The sequence below is a fragment of the Podarcis liolepis genome, assembly GCF_965112155.1.
Source record: "Podarcis liolepis genome assembly, chromosome: 12".
NCBI lineage: Eukaryota > Metazoa > Chordata > Lepidosauria > Squamata > Lacertidae > Podarcis > Podarcis liolepis.
Window position 1 is genome coordinate 37872152 of NC_139563.1, and position 20821 is coordinate 37892972.

Below are 20821 nucleotides of genomic sequence, written 5' to 3' on the forward strand. Positions count from 1 at the left end.
CTCTGCGCGAAGGAAGGCGTGGGTAAAGGGGGACCTCCCTCCTCCCCGCTTTGCCCAGGCAAGGTGTCCTGGCACTGCCTTGCATCCTCCAAGCTCTGCATCTCCTCCCCACTAGAGGCGTGGCTTCCTTCCTCCACTGAGGAGGTGCTGCTTCCCACGATCTTTGGGGGCTCTCTGTAATCCGTCCGCCTTCTCCCCCCCCGCCTCGCCCCTGAGCCGATGGCAGTTCACTTTCGTAATCTTTCGTAATGCAGGGTGCTTAAGAGATAGTTTCACTTCAAGTTAGGTCACTGGTAGTGCACAACCAAGAGAATGGGAGGTTTAACTCTGACAGAAGTATTATGAGCTCAGTGGGGGCTATATATTCCATAATATATAGGATTGCAGCCTGAATTTAACCCACTTCGCCTGGTGTTAGAGAGAAAAGCGAGTCCTTCAGCCAGAAAAAGTCAAATAAACAAGAGCTGAATTTGCACTGTGCTTCTTTAAAATCTTAGCATCCCCACCCACTTACCTGATAGAATTCACCTGCTTGGCGCACATAGCCAGCAACATCTGAATCTTTAGCACGCACCCGCCATACAACTCTCTCGGCATTCTTGTACTCTTCCACTTTGGTCCATGGCACTGTCGGCAGAAACCGTTCCGTCAGTGGGGCTCCCACAATGATATCAAGTTGTCCACTGTATAGGAGAACCTGGAAAACACAAGCAGGTCCACGGCTTGTAAGAGTCTTTTAAAAGATCTGGTGTACAAAGCGCCGTGAGTCTCACAGAACCGATCCTAAACAGCCTGTATAACAAAGCAAAAGCCAAAAATCAAGGACAGAGACCACGTTAGTCTGATGGGGAAATATAAGCCTCAGCTTGGAGCACAGCCATTACACCTGGGACAAAGAAGTCTAAGACCTGGGGGGAAACAGAGGAGCAGGAGTCTGGGTGATGCATCTGTTTCTGGGATGTACAATTTCAGGCTGCAGCTGTGAAATCCAATAAGCAGAACTCAGCCCCACTTACAGACCAGGCTGTTAGGATATTTCCGTTCCACCTTAAAAGGGAGCAGGCTGTGAGTCACAGAGTCTGCGTATTTCCTGTTCACAGGAAGTTTATGTTTTCTATTGCTTTCGTTCTCTCTCTGTGTCTGGAGACACTGACGCAGGCAGTCATGTCTTTCTTTGTTCTGATCAACGCTGATTAAAGCTTGTAAATAATGCTCTCCTGAGTGTGACTTTTGCTGTGCATTATCTGCTGATAGAGTGTGCATGAGCTCTAGAATGTGGCAAGATATTTTCTAGAAACTCATGTCACTAATTGCTGATACTGCGTGCCTACAGGAGATCGATGGATCGTCCGGCAGACGGCTTGGGGCCATGATGGACTTTGTCTCCCTGGCAGTATCCCAACACAGGCAAAGGTTCCCAACTTTTGGCCATTTAGGGAGGCCTCACAAGGAGTGTGAGGCACTTGCCCTCCTCATCTGGTAGAGATGCAGGAGCCGTAAAGGACAACAGCCTGCATCATCTGGGCAGCTTCTTGTTGATACTCAGGATCCACACTCCCCTTCCTGCTATGGCGTTTACTTCAAGCAAGCCTTCTCCTGCCCATTCAGCAAGGCAACAGATAAAGAACTGCTCATATTCTGAACTGCCTGAATTTGCCCTCAAGAAAGTTCACCACCATGTCCAATCTGATTGGTTATTCAGCTACTTTTGATCATTGGTGTTCTTGATGTTTCTACTGTTGCTACTGTGGCAATGTATTTTTATCTTTACACTACCTTGTTATATGTGGTTTATAAATATATAAGTAAACAAAATAAAAAATGTGTTCACAAGAAGATAGGATTAAAGATAGCCATAGCCCTCTATGTCTCAGAAATGGCTGGGCATTTGAGCTCAAAAAGAACACTCAAGAATCCAATCACATACAAACACATATAATAATAATAATAATTTATTATTTGTACCCGCCCATCTGGCTGAGTTTTCCCAACCACTCTGGGCAGCTTCCAGCAAAGATTAAAAATACATTAAAATGTCACACATTAAAAACTTCCCTGAACATACCCCGCACATCCCATGCTAAAAGTAATGAGAGAAGGAGCACAAATAACTCGACATTGCTTGCAAAAGGGTGAGAGGAAGCAATTTGGCTAATCAACCGGACATAGTTGATCCCTTCATCTCATACATGAAAGTTAAAGCACAAGCTCAGTGTTCAAATCTGAAAGACCATTAAGGACTATTTAATCCAATATGTCCAATTTAGTGCTGGTCAGGCTGAATAGCTCAGTTGGCTGAAGCATGGTGCTGATAACGCTAAGTTTGCAGATTCAATCAATCCCCATACGGGACAGCTGCATATTCCTGCACTGCAGGGGGTTGGACTAGATGATCCTCAGGGTCCCTTCCAACTCTACAATCTTATGAATTTATGGATGCAACTCGTATTAGTCTTCCAGCCTATCCAATCTTTACAAAACCTGATGCAGTCAACCTTTGGTACTAAACTACAGTCATACAAGATAATAATAATGGATCACTGTCAACAAACAGAAATCAGTATCGAGTAACATATAGGATGGTAATCTAATGCACACTTCATGTACAAAATTTATAACTTCATGCATTAGCCAAAGGTGACTTAACAAGAATAGAAATAATAGAAAATATAGAAACCATAGCAACAATAGATTTCATTACATATGCAATAGCAAAAACAAAATCTCTAGCGCAAGAGTGCATAGTCTATAGGTGCAAATCACTGGGTATGGTTTTTGAGAAACAATGCACCATGAATGGAAAGAGGGAGCCTTACTAAAAAATACTCCGGGGAGACTGCCCTGGTAGATTCTAACAGGAAGAACTTTAGACTTTAGCTCAACAAATGGAAAAAGAAGATGTAGCGTAAAGATTCCATCAGAATGAACACTGGATTTCTTTTTTCTTTTTTCTTTTAACTAGAAAAAGGGGGAACGTGTGATTGGTGTAAAAACATATTCCATCCCACAAAGCTGGTTTAAGTTTCTCTTTAAATCCCATACCCAAACAGCATATATGTTTTGTATCAGTTGGGATCTCACAGCAGACTGTTCAGGCTCAAGCCAAGATAGAGCCCTTTGTACGACTGCAACGCACACATGTTTCCTATGAACTATTAATTCTTTGTTACTAAAAAATCCTGGTGGGGTTAAAAGCCTTTTCTGTAAGACTCGCCCAAGCTAGCTCAAATAAAATAATTGCACTGTTTATATGAAGAAGCTATGCCTCAAAGACCTTGATTCTCCATGGCCTCTGCAAAAATTTTCTGCAGCTGTTACGCTCGACAGTATGGGAATAATTACAATTACCCGTCTTAGGGTAGGACACAGCGCAGTAAAAACAGTACAACCCAATTTGGTCAGGCTATGTATCCGTCGCTCTACAAACCTAGAAGTAACATGTAATTGGCATTGTATCTATATTTCTCATTTTTTATAGGGACTAAGAGTGTGTGCGCACTTGTTGGTGGGAGGACATCCTACAGGGACACAAACCACACAGACTTCTAGCAATTTCAGTAAAGTGCAAACGATTTCTGCCAAACTTCAAAAGCTTGACTAATTTTACGCCAACAGGATACTGGCAGGCCACGCAGGTTGACTTTAATGCCGGTGTAATTTATTGCAGGACTGTCCCCCAAATCATACTCCTAGCATTAAGAAAGCTTCTGTAGCAACATATGAGAAGAGTGGAAGGAAGAAGTCCTATATTTTTTTCCACCTTCCACTGACGATGGCTGCATCACGATAAATATGCTTAAACCATGATGAAAAATCCCTTAATTTCTGTCTTGTTGGAAATTAAAGTTCTCTTGTTTGCGCTGAAAACATTGGATAACATGCAATAATAATACACAGAAGTGACCTAATGAAATTAATGGACTTGAGTAATGGATTTCAGTGGGTCTACTTCAAGTACCACCCATTAGAAATGCAGTTTTATTGAAGACCAGTTCAAATAGCCACCAAGCATTGTAATAATTACTATAATGTTAATGAACAAGTCTAAATACAGAATCAGCTATAATATTTATTCTGGCATAAAAACATGAATGCAAGCTTCAAAAGTCTATGGGGATTTTAATTGCTATGCACATTGTGTAATGAGCTCAATTTAGGTATGGTAGTTGAAGTGTAGGTGGGGCTCCCACAACGCAAGACACAGTGATAACAGCAAAAACCTTTACTGAACTAGCAGAACTGGACAACAGGGGCAAAGCAACTGCTTATATACATTTCTGAAGGCCTGGGCCACTCCCACTCCCAACATGATTGGCTGTCTAAACTTCCAAGCTGCGAATCGTAACTCAGAGTTTAAGGTCCAATGGCAGAGGCCCAAATCCTGAAATGTTCTGTTATTGGATATCATGTATCGAATCAGAACACAGGGTCTCAGAATTCTTAGTCCAGACTCAAGCTCAGGCAAACACAGACCACTGAATACATAACAGTAGTGTTAATCTGTTTTTCTGTTTCTGCTTTTAAACTGCAGCTGTTTCTAAATTCAAACAAACAGCTTTGGGAGATCTGATGAATGGAATAACCACTCATTAAAAAGAATTTGAAGCATATCATCTCAAATACCTCAAGGTTCTTGCAAGAGGCGCATATAAGATGTGTGATAAATTGCAACTCTAGATCCTGTTTTTAAAACCAGCTCCATCCTTACTGTTTGGTCCTTATACAATTATACTATGTTTCCTATGCAGACAAACTTTTGATCTTTTCCCCGGTGACCTTAATCTACAATATTTTGTGGTTTCCTGTAAGAGGAAATGATGATTGAAGAGCAGTCTTAAGATGTCCTGGCCGGTGCCATGATCCTAATTAGCTGCCATCTCGATTCTGAGCACTCCACAAAATAAACCAAAATCCCATTGGACAACTTCAAGGAAGACAATTACAGATGTTCCCCACCCCACCCCAGCTAAAAGGCTGGGGCAGTACCGTCATTTTAAACAGCTACAGCCATCTTTCAAAAGCAGCGGGTAGAAACAAAGGCAGTATGGCCTATTGAATTATTTTTCTTCAGAGCAGAAATTCATTAGAGTTAACAAAGCTAACGGTCATTAATGGTGCAATTTCTGGAAAGGGAACATATCAGTTATTCATACATCACTAGTTGATACAGATTGTATTCATTTACAGTACAGTGGTACCTCGGGTTACATGCGCTTCTGGTTACATATGCTTCAGGTTACAGACTCCGCTAATCCAGAAATAGTACCTCGTGTTAAGAACTTTGCTTCAGAATGAGAACAGAAATCGTGCTCTGGAGGTGCGGCAGCAGCGGGAGGCTCCATTAGCTAAAGTGGTGCTTCAGGTTAAGAACAGTTTCAGGTTAAGAATGGACCTCCGGAACAAATTAAGTACTTAACCTGAGGTAAAAGGTAAAGGTACCCCTGACCGTTAGGTCCAGTTGTGGACAACTTTGGGGTTGTGGCGCTCATCTCGCTTTATTGGCTGAGGGAGCAAGCATACAGCTTCCGGGTCATGTGGCCAGCATGACCAAGCTGCTTCTGGTGAACCAGAGCAGTGCATGGAAACGCCATTTACCTTCCCGCTGGAGCGGTTCCTATTTATCTACTTGCACTTTGACATGCTTTTGAACTGCTAGGTGGGCAGGAGCACGCACCGAGCAACGGGAGCTCACCCCATTGCAGGGATTCGAACTGCCAACTTTTTGATTGGCAAGTCCTAGGCTCTGTGGTTTAACCCACAGCGCCACCTGCGTCCCTATTAACCCAAGGTACCACTGTATAATAATCTGAACATTTTCCCCTTTTGCTGTTTGTAACAAGTAACTAGCCTATGCAGGTACCAAGCATTTTATTCTCTAGATTTTGAAAAACTGTGTGTTATATTTCAGGATTTGAAATGTAAGCATGGCATGCAACATCTGCATTCTTGCACAGAGTTATCTAAGGATACAATTCATCCCTGTCAATCAGCAGAGGAAGGGGGAAAGGACTCCCACAGGGCTACAGTAAACCATCAAAAGAAGATCTCTTTAGATTACCCCTGGGATTCTGGAGTACAGTCTCATATACCAGATGGAAGAAGAGTCTGTCTCCCAGCCAATCCCTTCCTCACACGCTCTTTTCTTTTGGGACAGCTAAACAATAAGATGGGCTAATTTTTCTTCTACATGTTGCAGGGAGCACCGTAAAAGAAACAAGAAAAATAAGACATAATGGCCGACAGGAGGTACAGAGACATGTTTTACAAATTTGCCATAACTTCTGTGCTAGTAGCAGTGGCCAAGAAACCTGAGGTAATCGCAGTCTTGGCAAATGGAATGGCCAAGAGAGATTTATGTAAACCAGGAATGGAGCTTGATGTTTTACTGAACCTCCACCACTGAATGCTTGGGGCTCCATTTTCTTTGTTTATCAGGAGCAGATATGACCTACATTTGAGGCTACTTCAAGGTATTCCATTCCTAACTGCACCATCCCTCCAGTTGCTCATTTAGCTATAGCACAAGTGTGGCTGCCTCATACTGGGGCTTTAACCAAGCACTAGTGGTGGAATACCGCTAATACTACCTTCCCTGATTAAGGAAACCTGAACACTGGCTACCCATTGTGTTAAGCACTGGAGCATAAAAGATCCGGCCACCAGAAATGCAGAAATTGACAGCATTTTAGAAGCCATAAATACAACTGCGTAGTGAAACAAACCAAAACTTATTAAGACAGGTGGGCAGGGTTTAGCTAAAATGGCGCCATGGGTCAACTGGGAAGGCCTGGTGGCCCTAATCAGGCCTGTGGTGTGGCCCAGAGCTTAAACATCCCTGTATTAAGTAAATCTATATTGTGCAAAGCAGTGACATTATCAAATACACAAAAGCCAGTGAAGCCTATCCTCCTGGTCCTCTACCTGCATGTTGGCAACTCACTGTGACCATGCTACGAGAAGACAAAATCGGGAGCAACCTGAATATTCCCAGTAAACTCATGAAAGGATTACTGGGAAGGAGAGATAGGTTGACAAATCTGTACTTTTCAACTTTTCCAATATCATTAAATTTTCCAAAATATAAAAAAGACAATCCTCTTATTCTTGGCTGTGCCTTTTCCCACTGCCAAGGCCCTATAATTATCAGCCTCTACATTTTCTCCACCTACTTTTGCTAAGCATTCTCGACAAAAGCAGAAGGGGGAAAGTAGCATGGCCAATGCAGAGAGTAGCATGTAGCCGATTAAATTCAATTGCTGCCACAAATAAACACTGCAGATGAAGAAACCTAGACAGAAGAGAAAGGGATTAAGACTTGTGGATTACATGAATGAACAGTTTAAGAAAGAATGTTCTCATGCGGGTGGCTCATGTCTTTGGCTTGCTGGCATGCTTTCTGCGAGGAAGGTGATATAAACTAAATTCCAAAGAAAGGATACAAGGATTTCCCCCATAAAAGCCTCTTTGAAACAGGGAAATTTGGGTCAGCAGCAAACTTCCCCGTTCCAAGCAGTAGATGTGGGCTAATTGTGACATGAAACCCTAGTTTTCCCAGACACTGAAAGGAACTGAAGTGGAAAAGGAACAAAGGGGCAAAACAAAATAAGCAAAAAGTTAGACATAAAGAATAGTATGAATGTGACTGAGAACATTTTGAATTTTGTGGAAATGTTGTGGGCAGCAGTCACAAAATGGCTGCCATGGCAGCATGGCATAACATTTTGGATGCTGTGATCTTGCCGATTTCACACCATGATTGTTCCCCCCCCCCCAGTTCTTTTTCAGGCCTGCAATCTTGTGTGGCGCCCCCAAAACACCTTTTAGGGCACCGTGCCGAAAAAGGCACTTTTTCTGGGGGGGAATTGTGATGTGAAATTGCTCAAGATTATGGCGTCCAAAATGGTCGCCATTCTCTTGTGAGAAAAAATGGGAAGATAGTGTCCCAGAAGAATGTGTCCTGGATTTTGCCACTGGGGTGTTGGAGGGTATGATGTAGATCACAACAAAACTGTTTAAAAGCTCTGAAACAACACAGAAAACAAAACACATTACAAAAAATATAAACATGTCATGAACATTTCAAATACGCACTACTTTACTTGTGGATTTTAAGTCACTCAGGCTACCAGGTAGAGCAGATTTCGAACACTCTGCCTTCAATTTGTACAAAACAAAATCTTATTAAAACTCTTGTTTTACTTGTGCTAGAATAAGCTAATGAAGTTAACTGTGTGGGTACAAATGGTAAAATTTTAGTGAGGTAGTTAAGGGCTGGCACAGGAAGACTTTAAAATGCAGGAACAAAGATGCAATTAGCTGGGATTTAATGAGCTGTTTAATGATAAGTGACAGTGCCTGCCACAATTTCTGAACTAGATGCAATCTTAAATACTGTAGGACTGAGTTCTAACCTAAGGCAAGTTAACCTTTCCGGTGTTGCCCAACTCCTTTTGGGGCAAGACAGGTTTAAATCAGTAGATATAGCAAAATCTGATACTAACAAAAATATATTCACAGGATCCACAAACATCAAAGGTTTTATTAGAGTTAAAGAATTCTAAGCCAAAGCCTCTTTCCTGGGATAAAATATCTCATCCAATTATTACCAAGACCCTGTCATGGTATGGAACTTAAGAAAGTCCTGCACAAATCATACCCAATTTTTGCCTTGCAAATGAAATCTTTGCTCATTTAATTCCTTCTGGAAATTATATATATATATATATCTACTTGCACAATAGATATCTGCTTGCACAATGAGACTTCTGGTTTCTCTTCTTGTAGGCATTAAACATTTTTCTTAAAATACTTTTCTATAACCTAGAAAGGCTGGCAGATAACAGTGCTGAGCGATAACAACAAATGACCACAGTAATTTCCAAATGGATGCTTTAAAAAGAAAGAAAGAATTAGAGGAACATTCTCATTGGTTTATCACCAATATGGCTCTTCTTGAAGAAACAGACATATTTTTTCACTGAAGAGCTAAGTGGTCAAATTTGTTTCGAATATAATCCAACAAAGGCCAAGCCCACTCAAGAAGAGGTAGTGTTTGATAACACCATGGTTTGATTAAACCAGTGTTTCCCAAACTTGGATCTCCAGCTGTTTTTGGACTACAATTCCCATCATCCCTGACCTACTAACATGGCGGCTAACAGATTGAGGTTGAATCCTGAAAAGACAGAAGTACTGTTTTTGGGGGACAGGAGGCGGGCAGGTGTGGAGGATTCCCGGGTCCTGAATGGGGTAACTGTGCCCCTGAAGGACCAGGTGCGCAGCCTGGGAGTCATTTTGGACTTGCAGCTGTCCATGGAGGCACAGGTCAAATCTGTGTCCAGGGCAGCTGTTTACCAGCTCCATCTGGTACGTAGGCTGAGACCCTACCTGCCTGCAGACTGTCTCGCCAGAGTGGTGCATGCTCTGGTTATCTCCCGCTTGGACTACTGCAATGTGCTCTACGTGGGGCTCCCTTTGAAGGTGACTCGGAAACTACAACTAATCCAGAATGCGGCAGCTAGACTGGTGACTGGGAGCAGCCGCCGAGACCATATAACACCGGTCTTGAAAGACCTACATTGGCTCCCAGTACGTTTCCAAGCACAATTCAAAGTGTTGGTGCTGACCTTTAAAGCCCTAAACGGCCTTGCTCCAGTATACCTGAAGGAGCGTCTCCACCCCCATCGTTCTGCCCGGACGCTGAGGTCCAGTGCTGAGTGCCTTCTGGCGGTTCCCTTATTGAGAGAAGCAAAGCTACAGGGAACCAGGCAGAGGGCCTTCTCGGTAGTGGCGCCCGCCCTGTGGAACGCCCTTCCAGCAGATGTCAAAGCGATAAACAACTACCTGACATTCAGAAGACATCTTAAGGCAGCCCTGTTCAGGGAAGTTTTTAACGTGTGATCTTTTAGTGTATTTTTGGTTTCTATGGAAGCCGCCCAGAGTGGCTGGGGAGGCCCAGCCAGATGGGCAGGGTATAAATAATAAATTATTATTATTATTATTATTATTATTATTATTATTAGCTAGGGATGATGGGAGCTGTAGTCCAAAAACAGCTGGAGACCCAAGTTTGAAAAACCATTTGATATTCAGAAGCAAAAGCCCAGCTGATTTGTGATCCCGTATTACGATTTCCTCCCACAAATCTTTTTTAGCACTCTGCATCTGACAAATAGGGGTGCAATCACACAAATCTACTATTACGCAGGGAAATGGGGGGGGGGGGAGATGCCCATCGTGTCTGAGCGAGTGTGCGTGAGGGAAAAATGTGTGACAATTACTGTAGTGTAAAACGTGTTATAGAAATGTAATGTGACTGGTTTTAGAATGGATAAAACAGTTGTCATCACTAGGCTACTGGGCTGCCTCTATTTTATGAAGCAACACCACGTTATGTTGAAGAAATAATGTCACTCTTTCAGTGGAAGTAAAAGAAGCCAATCTTTGAAGGCTGAAAAACGGGATATGTGTGGGATGTAACAGAGGTCTTTCCCTCAGCTTTGTTACGAACAAAGGAGCCAATGTTGTAGATGAGAGTTGAGAAATGGCCAGTTTGCACATGTGCCATGTTTTGTTCATTGCCTGAACCTACTGGTGTAATATTTCCTCACCAGTGACACTGCAACACATCTGATGGGAAAACCTGATAAAATATCTAAGCGTTTCAGTAACAGCTGCATTTTATTAGGGGTTTTTTTTTTGGTGTGTTTTTTAAACCAAAATTAAAGCGGAAAAAGGCAGCTTGAGACAATCCCACAACTACAAACTGGGAGGGAATGGAGCCAAAGCTCAGAAACATAAACAAGCACATAAATAGCTGAGTTAAGAAATATATCCAGGTTCCTAAGCAATGGGAAAGTTTTCAAAAGGAGCTTTCCACCCTTTGAAGCCCAGATAATGTATCTACGGTGAATAACAGGAAGGTATCAATCAAGGAACAGAAGAAAATTCTGGCATTTCGTAGAAAGTTTGAGGGATCTCTGGAGAAGAGCAGACAAACGGGGAATAAATATCCTTCCCACTTTTCTGCTTCTCACTATGTTTTCAAAATGTTTATATCCTGGCTTTCCACTAAAAAGTACGTATTACAGCTAACAGAGTCAATTCCACACAATATAAATATTTAGAATCACATGTTTAAAAAAACCATAACCCAGTAAAATAGCATTTGCTTTGTAAGAAAAAAGAGGAATGGTGCCATATAGATTTTTGATCATCTTCTCCAGAGAAGTCTTGGTATCATTGGTGGTGGTCAGGCACCTGAAGCACAGCCTCTATTGCTATCTCAACTAATAACACTTAAATTCTCCCTCAGGTATAGTGATCCAAGACATTTAGGATGCCAAAGATCAACACAAGTACTTTGAATTGTGTCTGGAAGCCAACTAGGAGCCAATGAAGTTCTCTAAGCTAAGTGTGATCAATATTTGCTTTCTTGGTGCAGCATTTCCTCATTAACAAGTTGATGTACTTTCTGAAATTTTCCAAAGGACAATCCCACATACAGCGTATTGCCAATAGTCTAGTCCAAAACAAGGCTGATAATGGAAAGATCTTACTTTCCCAGGGAAAGCTGTAACTGTCCAACTCCTTTTCAAGGATGCCAGAAGCAGAGATGGATCCAGCAGTTTCCCCTTGCCAATAACCTAATTCATAGGAGGAAGTGCAACCTCACCAATGTTGCAATTTATAAGGTAAAGTCAAATTGATTATGTTCAAATGAGCTTCCTTCCTATTAATTAAGACAAATTCCTCTTTCTAGTTTTAGAAAGACCCTTCAGGAGTCCTAGTAAATGTTTAAATAGCCTTGCAGAAAAGATGGCCAACTGAATCAAAACTTGTAATAAAGCTTCCAAAACCTAAAGATTTTGTTTATTTTTATTTATTTAAATACCTAAAAAAATAATAAAGTGAGTGAGCCCATTGGGTCCAGTACTGCCTACGCTAGTGTTTTTCAACCTTTGATCCCTAGTTGGGGTTGAACTGCAATTCCCATAATTCCATAAAACAACTTAGCTACTGCTCAGGGATGATGGCATCTGCAACCCAACAACACCAGGACTACAAGGCTGAAGAGCACTTGTCAACATTGATTGGCACCAGCTCTCCGTAGTTTCCAGCAGGTTTTTTCCAGCGCTATCCAAAAATGCCAAGGGTTGAAACTGGGACCATTGGCAACCAAGCATCTTCTCTACTGCTGAGAAATACCAAATTCTGCTAAATACAAAAAGGACTGCACAAGACTAATCGCCACACAACACACAACCAAGGATAATGGTGCCAGATTTCTAAGAGGCCATGCCATTAACACAGTGTTTTCCATTTTCTATTATTTGTCATAATTCCTTATTAAATTGCTAAAGGAAGATAGAGGGGTTGGAGGAAGCATAGCAAACAGTTTAACCTAGACACAGGAGTGCCATAAACAGAATTTCTGAAGCACTCCTGACAGCATTTCTAAGCACCAAGCATGCTGCTCTTAATCTATAAGTGATTGCGCTCTTTCAAAAGGTCAGTAGGCTGAAGCATCTATCATGGCAGCTACCACACGCCATGCCGCATCCTTCACAAATCCCGTACAATGAATTATGAGTAGTATTATTCCCCATCTGGCTTTGGTTGAGCGAGAAGACAAAGAAGTTTCTTTTGTTTCTTTTTACGTATCCTAAAAGGAACACATCCTTCAATCCAACAAAAAGTATGATGGGCCTATTGACCACTTCCCAGAAAACGCCATGCACTTCCTCGTACCAAACTTACTTTGGTTTGAAATTATTAATTTCTGGCATGGAGGGCTTCAAAGGGCACATCCATAGGGTGGTATAGAAATACGGTATAAGGTGGTATAGAAATAACAACAACAACAATCCTTTGCCTTAGGAAAAAGTCTGGATTTTCCAAAACAGCCAAACCTCCAGTGCGTAGAAAAGGAGAGTGCTTCAACTTGGACTGGTCCTCACCCTCCCAATATAGTTCAGATCAAAATGCTACATTTACCATGTGGTTAGGCACTGGTATGGGATGTGAAGTGACTCCTGCCATAGACCAAAAGAGGGTTAGATAGCTCAGTCTTGCAGAGATGTTCTGGCTACTGCAAAAACTGCCCCAAGCCATGTCACATGTGAACATTAAGCTTGACATGCAAGTAAGTTATCATTCCAAACCATTGCAATATTATTGAGGTAGAAATGAGTGGCTCCGTATGCCCCCCCCCCCCGCATGTGATATACAATGCAAACTAGCCAATACATTACATGTGAACTCCAAAGATCACAAGATGTGAGTAACTTTCAGACTGGCTACAGCAAATGGGATGTGCATACCTCTCTTTTGTGCTACAACCACTGTCCTGTTGTTGTTGTTGTTGTTGTTGTTGTTGTTGTTGTTGTTGTTGTTGTCACATGCCCTTCATCAGCAGGTCCCAGGGCATGTGACAACAATTTAAAATTCAGCATAAAAACTGAACAAATTACAGTCACAGACCAATACTGGTTGTGTCTTACAGCATCTAACCATATATATATATATGTAAAGCTGCTGCAGTAGGTACGTTCTTCAATATTTTCTAAGGTTACGTGTACACTAGAAATTTAAACCACTTTTATGCCTGCGCAACTGTTGTGGGCCCATCTAACGGAATGCTAAAAATCAAAAGTTACACGAAGGGCTAGAGATTCCCAGCAAACAAGTCTTAGCATCCCACAAAGCTACACATTCCAGGGATTCTCTGGAAGAAAGCCATGACTGTTAACCACAGTCTTCAATCAGTTTAAGTTGTTTAAGATTAATTTCAGTGGCATGTGGAATTTAATTTTAAAAAGTCAATAAAGTTACTCATTTCATCATTTAGGACATTTCTGTGTAGTCTTTTAAACACCACAAGTGGCTTACCAAACTAGGTCAGGAAGTAAGAAGCAAGTAATCTGCTCCCATATCTACTCTCATTACTAGATAGCTCTAGTTGACCGCATGGGGCAGCACTTAGAAAAGCAACAAATGGCAAGCCTCTATTGTTTTACAACAGCAACAGACTTGCCTATGGGAACTCCTGAAATATCACTGACTTCCCATAGGCTATCAGGCCAGGTTCAGGGTTTTGAGCAACTTGGGCCCAGTATACTTTATGGCAGGGGTCAGAAAACTTTTTCAGCAGGGGGCCAGTCCACTGTCCCTCAGACCTTGTTGGGGGCCGGACTATTATGGGGGGGGATGAACGAATTCCTATGCCCCACAATTAACCCAGAGAAGCATTTTAAATAAAAGCACACATTCTACTCATGTAAAAACACCAGGCAGGCCCCACAAATAACTCAGAGATGCATTTTAAATAAAAGGACACATTCTGCTCATGTAAAAACACGCTGAATCCCAGACCGTCCGCGGGCCAGATTTAGAAGGCAATTGGGCCACATCCAGTCCCTGGGCCTTAGTTTGCCTACCCATGCCTTACGGTCTACCTGAGCCATTATATCACAGATCAATCAAGGAGATTATCTGGAAGAGTGCTGTTAGCATGTTACAGGGGCGTGACTGGCCTCAACTACAAAGTCAGACATGTAGCGTCACCAGTCCTATGCTAAAGAACATTCTCACTGCAGAGATTTGGCAGACAGCCTTGCTGCTGTCTCTCTTGAGGATCTTTTTATGCCAACAGGCCTATACAGCTGTTTCTGTCTGTTTTTGATAGGCCAGGCACACCAAAGATTAAAAGCATTGCTTTTAATGGCATTTTGTATTTCGTTGTAGTACACAATCCTGATATTTTATGAAGTCATACCTTGGATCCTGAACGCCTTGGTACTCAGATGTTTTGCCTCCCGAATGACACAAACCTGGAAATGAGTGTTCTGGTTTGCGAACTATTTTTGGAAGCCGAACGTCCGGCGGGGCTTCCGATTGGTTGCAGGAGCTTCCTGCAGCCAATCAGAAGCCGTGCTTTGGTTTCTGAACATTTTGGAAGTCGAAAGGACTTCTGGAACGGATTCCGTTTGACTTCCAAGGTACGACTCTACAGAAATACTTTTATAAATATATAAAAATAATAACACATATAATACAGTTGATCTGCTGGCTAAAGCTGAACAGGTGCTGTGGAAGAGCAAAACATTCAAGCACAAATACAGTTGCTAAGATGCAATGTTGTCCTGTAGATGAGGACTTCAACCACTGGTGCAGAAGTATTTCACCTGTTTCGAAAGTTAGCTCTCTTGAAATGCTATGTGTTTTATACGGGGAAAAGTCCCTGCAACATATACACTTGAGAACTGAGGTGCTACAGTCTCCAGCGGAGGACTTCATCACCTCTACTAACCAAGTCTGAAACCCCCCCCCCCAAAAAAAAAGAATGCCAGAAAAAAACAGATACTTTACATGCTATAACACAAAGCTATCGTCTCCAATGTTGGGTAAAGGTTTGAAATGCAAAGTTCATCAGCTAATCTCACTGAAGTCACACATCGCTGCAACACTGATTATCACTGAATTGCTAAAACTGTTCTGGTTCTGTTTTAGGGATGGCTGATTAGAAGTCGGGAGTGTTATGTACTGAAGTTCTCACCCTGGGCAGGGGGATACTGTAGATAGTTTTCACTCAGGTTCCACATAGGCAAATAAGGGATTGAAAGTGACGTTCAGTGATTGGATAGTTACAGAAAATGGTTACTGTTGTGTTCTAGTGGAGCTCTATATAAGCAGGCTGGCTGAACCCTTCAGTTCAGTTCTGTTCTGGCCTGTGAATAAACAAGAGCTGTTTGAAGAATCGCTGTGTAGTCTGATATGTTCACCCACAAATTAACAGGGGTAAAAGGTAATGGTACCCCTGCCCGTACGGGCCAGTCTTGACAGACTCTAGGGTTGTGTGCTCATGTCACTCTAGAGGCCGGGGGCCAGCGCTGTCCGCAGACACTTCCGCGTCACGTGGCCAGCATGATGAAGCTGCTCCGGCGAACCGGCACCAGAGCAGCACACGGAAACGCCGTTTACCTTCCCGCTATACAGCGGTACCTATTTATCTACTTGCACTTAAGGGTGCTTTCGAACTGCTAGGTGGGCAGGAGCTGGGACCGAACGACGGGAGCTCACCCCGCCGCGGGGATTCGAACCGCCGACCATGCGATCGGCAAGTCCTAGGCGCTGAGGTTTTACCCACAGCGCCACCCGTGTCCCAGTACTTAACAGGGAGTAGGTGTTAAAAATTCGGAGGTTAAATATTTGGAAAATAATGAATTAAGGCAGTTCTGCAGGTTCTTAAATTTAAGAGGCTGGGCTTGGCAGCCTACCTACCCTGTAGTTATCCATTAGAACAGCCAGCCATGGTTTTATTGTCTGCATCACATCTTCAAGCAAATGTTTCTCAACCATGGAGCCATTATGAAATGTCAGGTTGCCAACGTGGATCGACTTCCTTATTTCTGGCAATGTTAACAGCTGTCCAAAGTATTCCTGATCTGCAGGTTCCTATTAAACAAAAGATGAAAAAGATAAAAATGGCTACAAAAAATCAACACAATAAAATTATATTCCCTAGTTATTCGTGTACAGGAATATCCTACCTAGCACTGAAGCATGCAAAACACCGCATAAGTGGGGATTGTGTTAAACATGAAACTGCAGGGGTCAGTTAAGTCTGAAATTATGAAGCAATTTAAAGTGTTCAAGTCTATTAGTTTCATAAGGGGAAAATCCCAGCAGGTCATGAAAACTGGTGGCATTTGGTAATTGATCAAACAAGAAAGGGGGGAAAAGGTTTGCTGTTGGTGAAAATGTACAGCCACATTAATTTGTCACTGTGCCAGACTGAGTTTACTTGCATTAAACAATGTCCCATGCAGGCAACACAATATCAAGTTTTAACTTAGGGAAACTGCTTCATCTTGCACTATTTCCCATAAGAACTTAGGGGGGAGAAACTTGCAGGGAAAAGGTCAAACTAGTCTTAACATTTGGCTTCTAAGAGTGCTTAGCTGGATGCTTCTAGAAAGTTTACAGGCAGAGAATGAAGGCAAAAGCACTCTCTCAGCAGCTCTAAATACTGAAATTCCATTTAGCCACCAGGCCAATAGCCACCGATAGACCTAATCTTCATGGGGTGGTAGGGGGGAACCCTTCCTTTTTCTCTCCAGCTGTTGGGTGGAGAGACAGGCACATCCTAGGTGAATCATCTGCAGTATTTGCACAATGCTAAAGACCTCCTCATGTTACCTTGGCACCAGGTGCAAAACATCCCACTCGTCCCTTGACCTTAAGCATATGCTGAGATTTAAACAACAAAAGGGGGGAAAGGGAGGAGGGATTGTTTGCCCATGCTCCAGTACTGTTACCACCATTTCCAATTGCTTTTGATAGAGAAGTAGCCCAAGTTAATTCCATACCTTCGAAAGCACATTACCAGAATGCCTAGTCTAAGGGTGGCTTACCTGGCACTCCATGAAGTTGAAGTAGTTGCTACACCCTGTGGCGTTCTGAAAGAAGGAAGCAGTTCCAATTTCATCGCCATTCAACAGAACATCAAACACCTGGAGGAAGAGAGCCATGGAAAGAAACACGGTTCAAAATATGGTTTCTGCTGGGTTAAACATTCTAAGGAACCGCAATGCTCGGCATAATTCAGTTTGCTACGAGTAGCAAGGAGATGCTTTGTAGAGTGTACCTGAGCAATGAAATATTAAGGCCATATAACACCGGTCCTAAAGGATCTACATTGGCTCCCAGGACATTTCCAAGCACAATTCAGAGTGTTGGTGTTGATCTTCAAAGCCCTGAATGGCCCTGCACACCTGAAGGAGCATCTCCACTCTCATTGTCCTGCCTGGACACTGAGGTCCAGCTCCGAGGGCTTTCTGGCGGTTCCCTTACTGCAAGATGTGAAGCTACAGGGAACCAGACAGAAGGCCTTCTCAACAGTGATACTCAGGGCCGTCTTTAGGGGAGGAAGAAATTGCTCACCTGTAACAACTGCCGCCGCTCCACTCCCTCCCGGGCTCTGTTGCTGCGGGAGGACTAGGGTGCCGTCGCGTGATAAGACAGACCTGGGCAGTGCTACACAGAGCGCCCAGTGGCGCGGGAGGAGAAGCACGGCAAGGAAACAGTCGGCGCAAGAGGGAGGGAGGCTGCCTGGCCTGTTGCCGCCACTCTGCTCCCTCCTGGGCTCCGCTGCTGCAGGAGGACAAGGGCGGCGCCGCAGGACGGGACAGACCTGGGCAAGCTGCCTGATGGCGCAGGAGGAGCAGCACAGCAAGGAAAGGAATGGGCAGGACGCGGAAAGGAAAAGGTCCGCCCGCAGTGCTGGGCGGAGGCAGAAGAGCCACCGTGCGGCGCCCACAACACTGGGTCCTCCACGCCCTCACCTGGGCTTGCACGCCTTCCTTGCACCCATCCACAGTGAACAGATCTCCCCTCTAAAAGTTCCTGGGGCATTTGGCTCCGGGGTGCTCCACACCCCTTAAACCCCCGGGTAAAGGCGACGCTGGTGACACCTGCCCTGTGGAACGCCTCCCCATCAGATGTCAAACAGAGCAACAACTATTTGACTTTTAGAAGAAATCTGAAGGCTTTCAGGGAAGCTTTCAATGGCTGGATGTTTTATTGCGTTTAAAATATCATGTTGAGAGCCACCCAGAGTGGCTGGGGCAACGCAGTCAGATGGGCGGCATGTAAATAATAGAATTATTATTACTATTATTAGGAAGCTAATGTGTAGCATGGATCTAAACTGCAATGCTGAGAATATAAGTCAGCATGGTGGATCTTCCCAAGGGGAGGAAATACAAGCCACACAGTTGTATGCATTTTAAAGGTTATTTCTAAAATTAGTCAAATTATTCTGTCAAATGCACTGTATTGCAGTAAGTAACTCATTAGCGGCTTACTGCTGCACACATCCGAAGGCTGCTTCGTGACATCACTGCGCGGGAAACACAAAACACCGCAAATTCAGAGCAAAACGCCAGCCCACAGTGTGTGCTGCTGTTTTCGCCTTCCACTCTTTTGGTGGGGGTTAAAAATTGGAGCCATTATTCATGGATATAGAAAGGTTTCAGGCGTGTGTTCAAGCATATGCAACGAGTTCCACGACTGCATCTTTCCTGATTTCCTGGGGATAAGCTAAACCTTTAGGGCATACAAGCACAGACTTAGAAAAACTAAACCAATTCATGAAAGAGATGCCTATGTAAACATATGCCACAGCACTCAATTCTGAAAAGAGGCCAAGGTAAATTTTGTAGAAACATTGGACGGCGATTTCTCTCTCCATTAGTTCTCCCTCTCTTTGCCCTTCTGCTGCAATATAAATGGACACCTTTCTCCAGCGCAGAGCTTGTGACCTCCATTCTGCTTCCTTCTGACCCCCTTACTCTCTTCAGATGGTTTTAATTGCTGGAGGCCAGCATGTGGGCCTCTAATACGTACTTCAAAGGCTTCTCTCCATTTTTTCTGCTGGATGTAGATTACTGCCAGATCAGTCTGCTGCCGGAAAAACGCCTTCTGCTTCTCATCCAACAAGCCAATTTGATATAACAATTCTGCATAGCCACCAAACATCTGCAAAGGGAATCAAGAAACTCGGCGATATTAGTCTAGATTATTCTAATCTTCTAGAATGCCATTTTAAAAAAAAAAGGCAGTGCATTAGCAGAGATTTATCTATTTTTTTAAAACATGCTTCCAATTTTTAAATAGTTTGCCAAGGCTGCAATAAAACTTCGGTGGCATTTATAAGCAGTCTAGTTCCCTGCAGGATCGCAGCTAATTTGCTCTTAAGAAACATGTGGCAAACTAATTAAAGTTTTAGTGAAATTAGAAAGTTACATGGAACAATACTCTTTTTTTCATTCTTCCGTTATCCTTTCCCCGCAATTTGAGAATCACAATCCACTTCTGATATAATAATAATAACAATAATAATAATAATTAATTAATTAAACACAATATGGAGAAATCTTACCAATTCAGGGTCACAGAGACCATCTCCAATGGCAACACCCTTAAAGTTGATCTTTATCTTTGCCGTAGGATTACGCGTGTGGATATAATAGCCGATGGCAGGCACATACTTCCCTGCATAGGACTAGTGATAATGAAGAAAACAGTGAAACAAAAAGGTAGTGTGAATAGCTTTTATACATTTTTAAAAATTCTGTTTATTGATATAATCACATACAAAATACATCAAAAGTGATAGGTGTAGTCAATACAAATTGCATGCAGAAATAGAAAAAATAAAATGAAAATACAATGGGGAAGAAAACCTGAAAGCTGAGAATACAATAACGCATTCAACTATCATATATTTTGAAAAGGGTGTGTGTGTGTGTGTGTGTGTGTGTGTGTGTGTGTGTCAATTCAGTTCTCCATAAAGCGTCTCCACACTTTCATCTGGGGTTTAGTGGGCTGTTCAACTGAGTTTACGTTAGGATAAGATCTTATACCATGTGAAATAAAAAGATCTATTTTTAATGAACTGTTAAGGACTCTCCATACATGTGTTGGATGTTCTGACAGTGCAATGTCCCATACTTTTGATAGCCACTCCTCTCAGGAAGGAGATGATTGGGACTTTCAATGGGAGGCCACTAACAATCTGGCAGCAGCAAAAAGCATAAACACAAGAGGTTTGTGCATGCAGGCGAGTTAGTATCGTGCTCCAAGGATAAATGCTTTTATGCAGTATGATTGCATCTAAAATATTTGATTCACACCTGCTAGTTTTCATTATTAAGGCTGTAAGTAATCAATAGAATTCGTGCTCTTAAGCTCATAGAAGGAGCTCATAGAGGACGGGGTATTTATTCTGATTCATCTTCTCCCCTCCCAACCCCCTTCT

At 42.8% G+C, this 20821-nt stretch overlaps 1 protein-coding gene across 5 annotated transcripts in view; it reads right to left on the reverse strand.

The window, feature by feature from the left end:
* Positions 1 to 20821, reverse strand: part of CPVL (carboxypeptidase vitellogenic like) — a 60838-nt gene that overhangs the window by 12744 nt on the left and 27273 nt on the right. For all 5 annotated transcript variants that reach the window (XM_083468379.1, XM_083468378.1, XM_083468377.1 and 2 more), the window contains exons 8-12: positions 19943 to 20065; positions 19408 to 19539; positions 17415 to 17513; positions 16282 to 16455; positions 515 to 697 (exon numbers count right to left, since the gene is read on the reverse strand). In XM_083468379.1, the coding sequence (XP_083324505.1) occupies positions 515 to 697; positions 16282 to 16455; positions 17415 to 17513; positions 19408 to 19539; positions 19943 to 20065 (711 nt within the window). The remainder of the gene's footprint in view (positions 1 to 514; positions 698 to 16281; positions 16456 to 17414; positions 17514 to 19407; positions 19540 to 19942; positions 20066 to 20821) is intronic.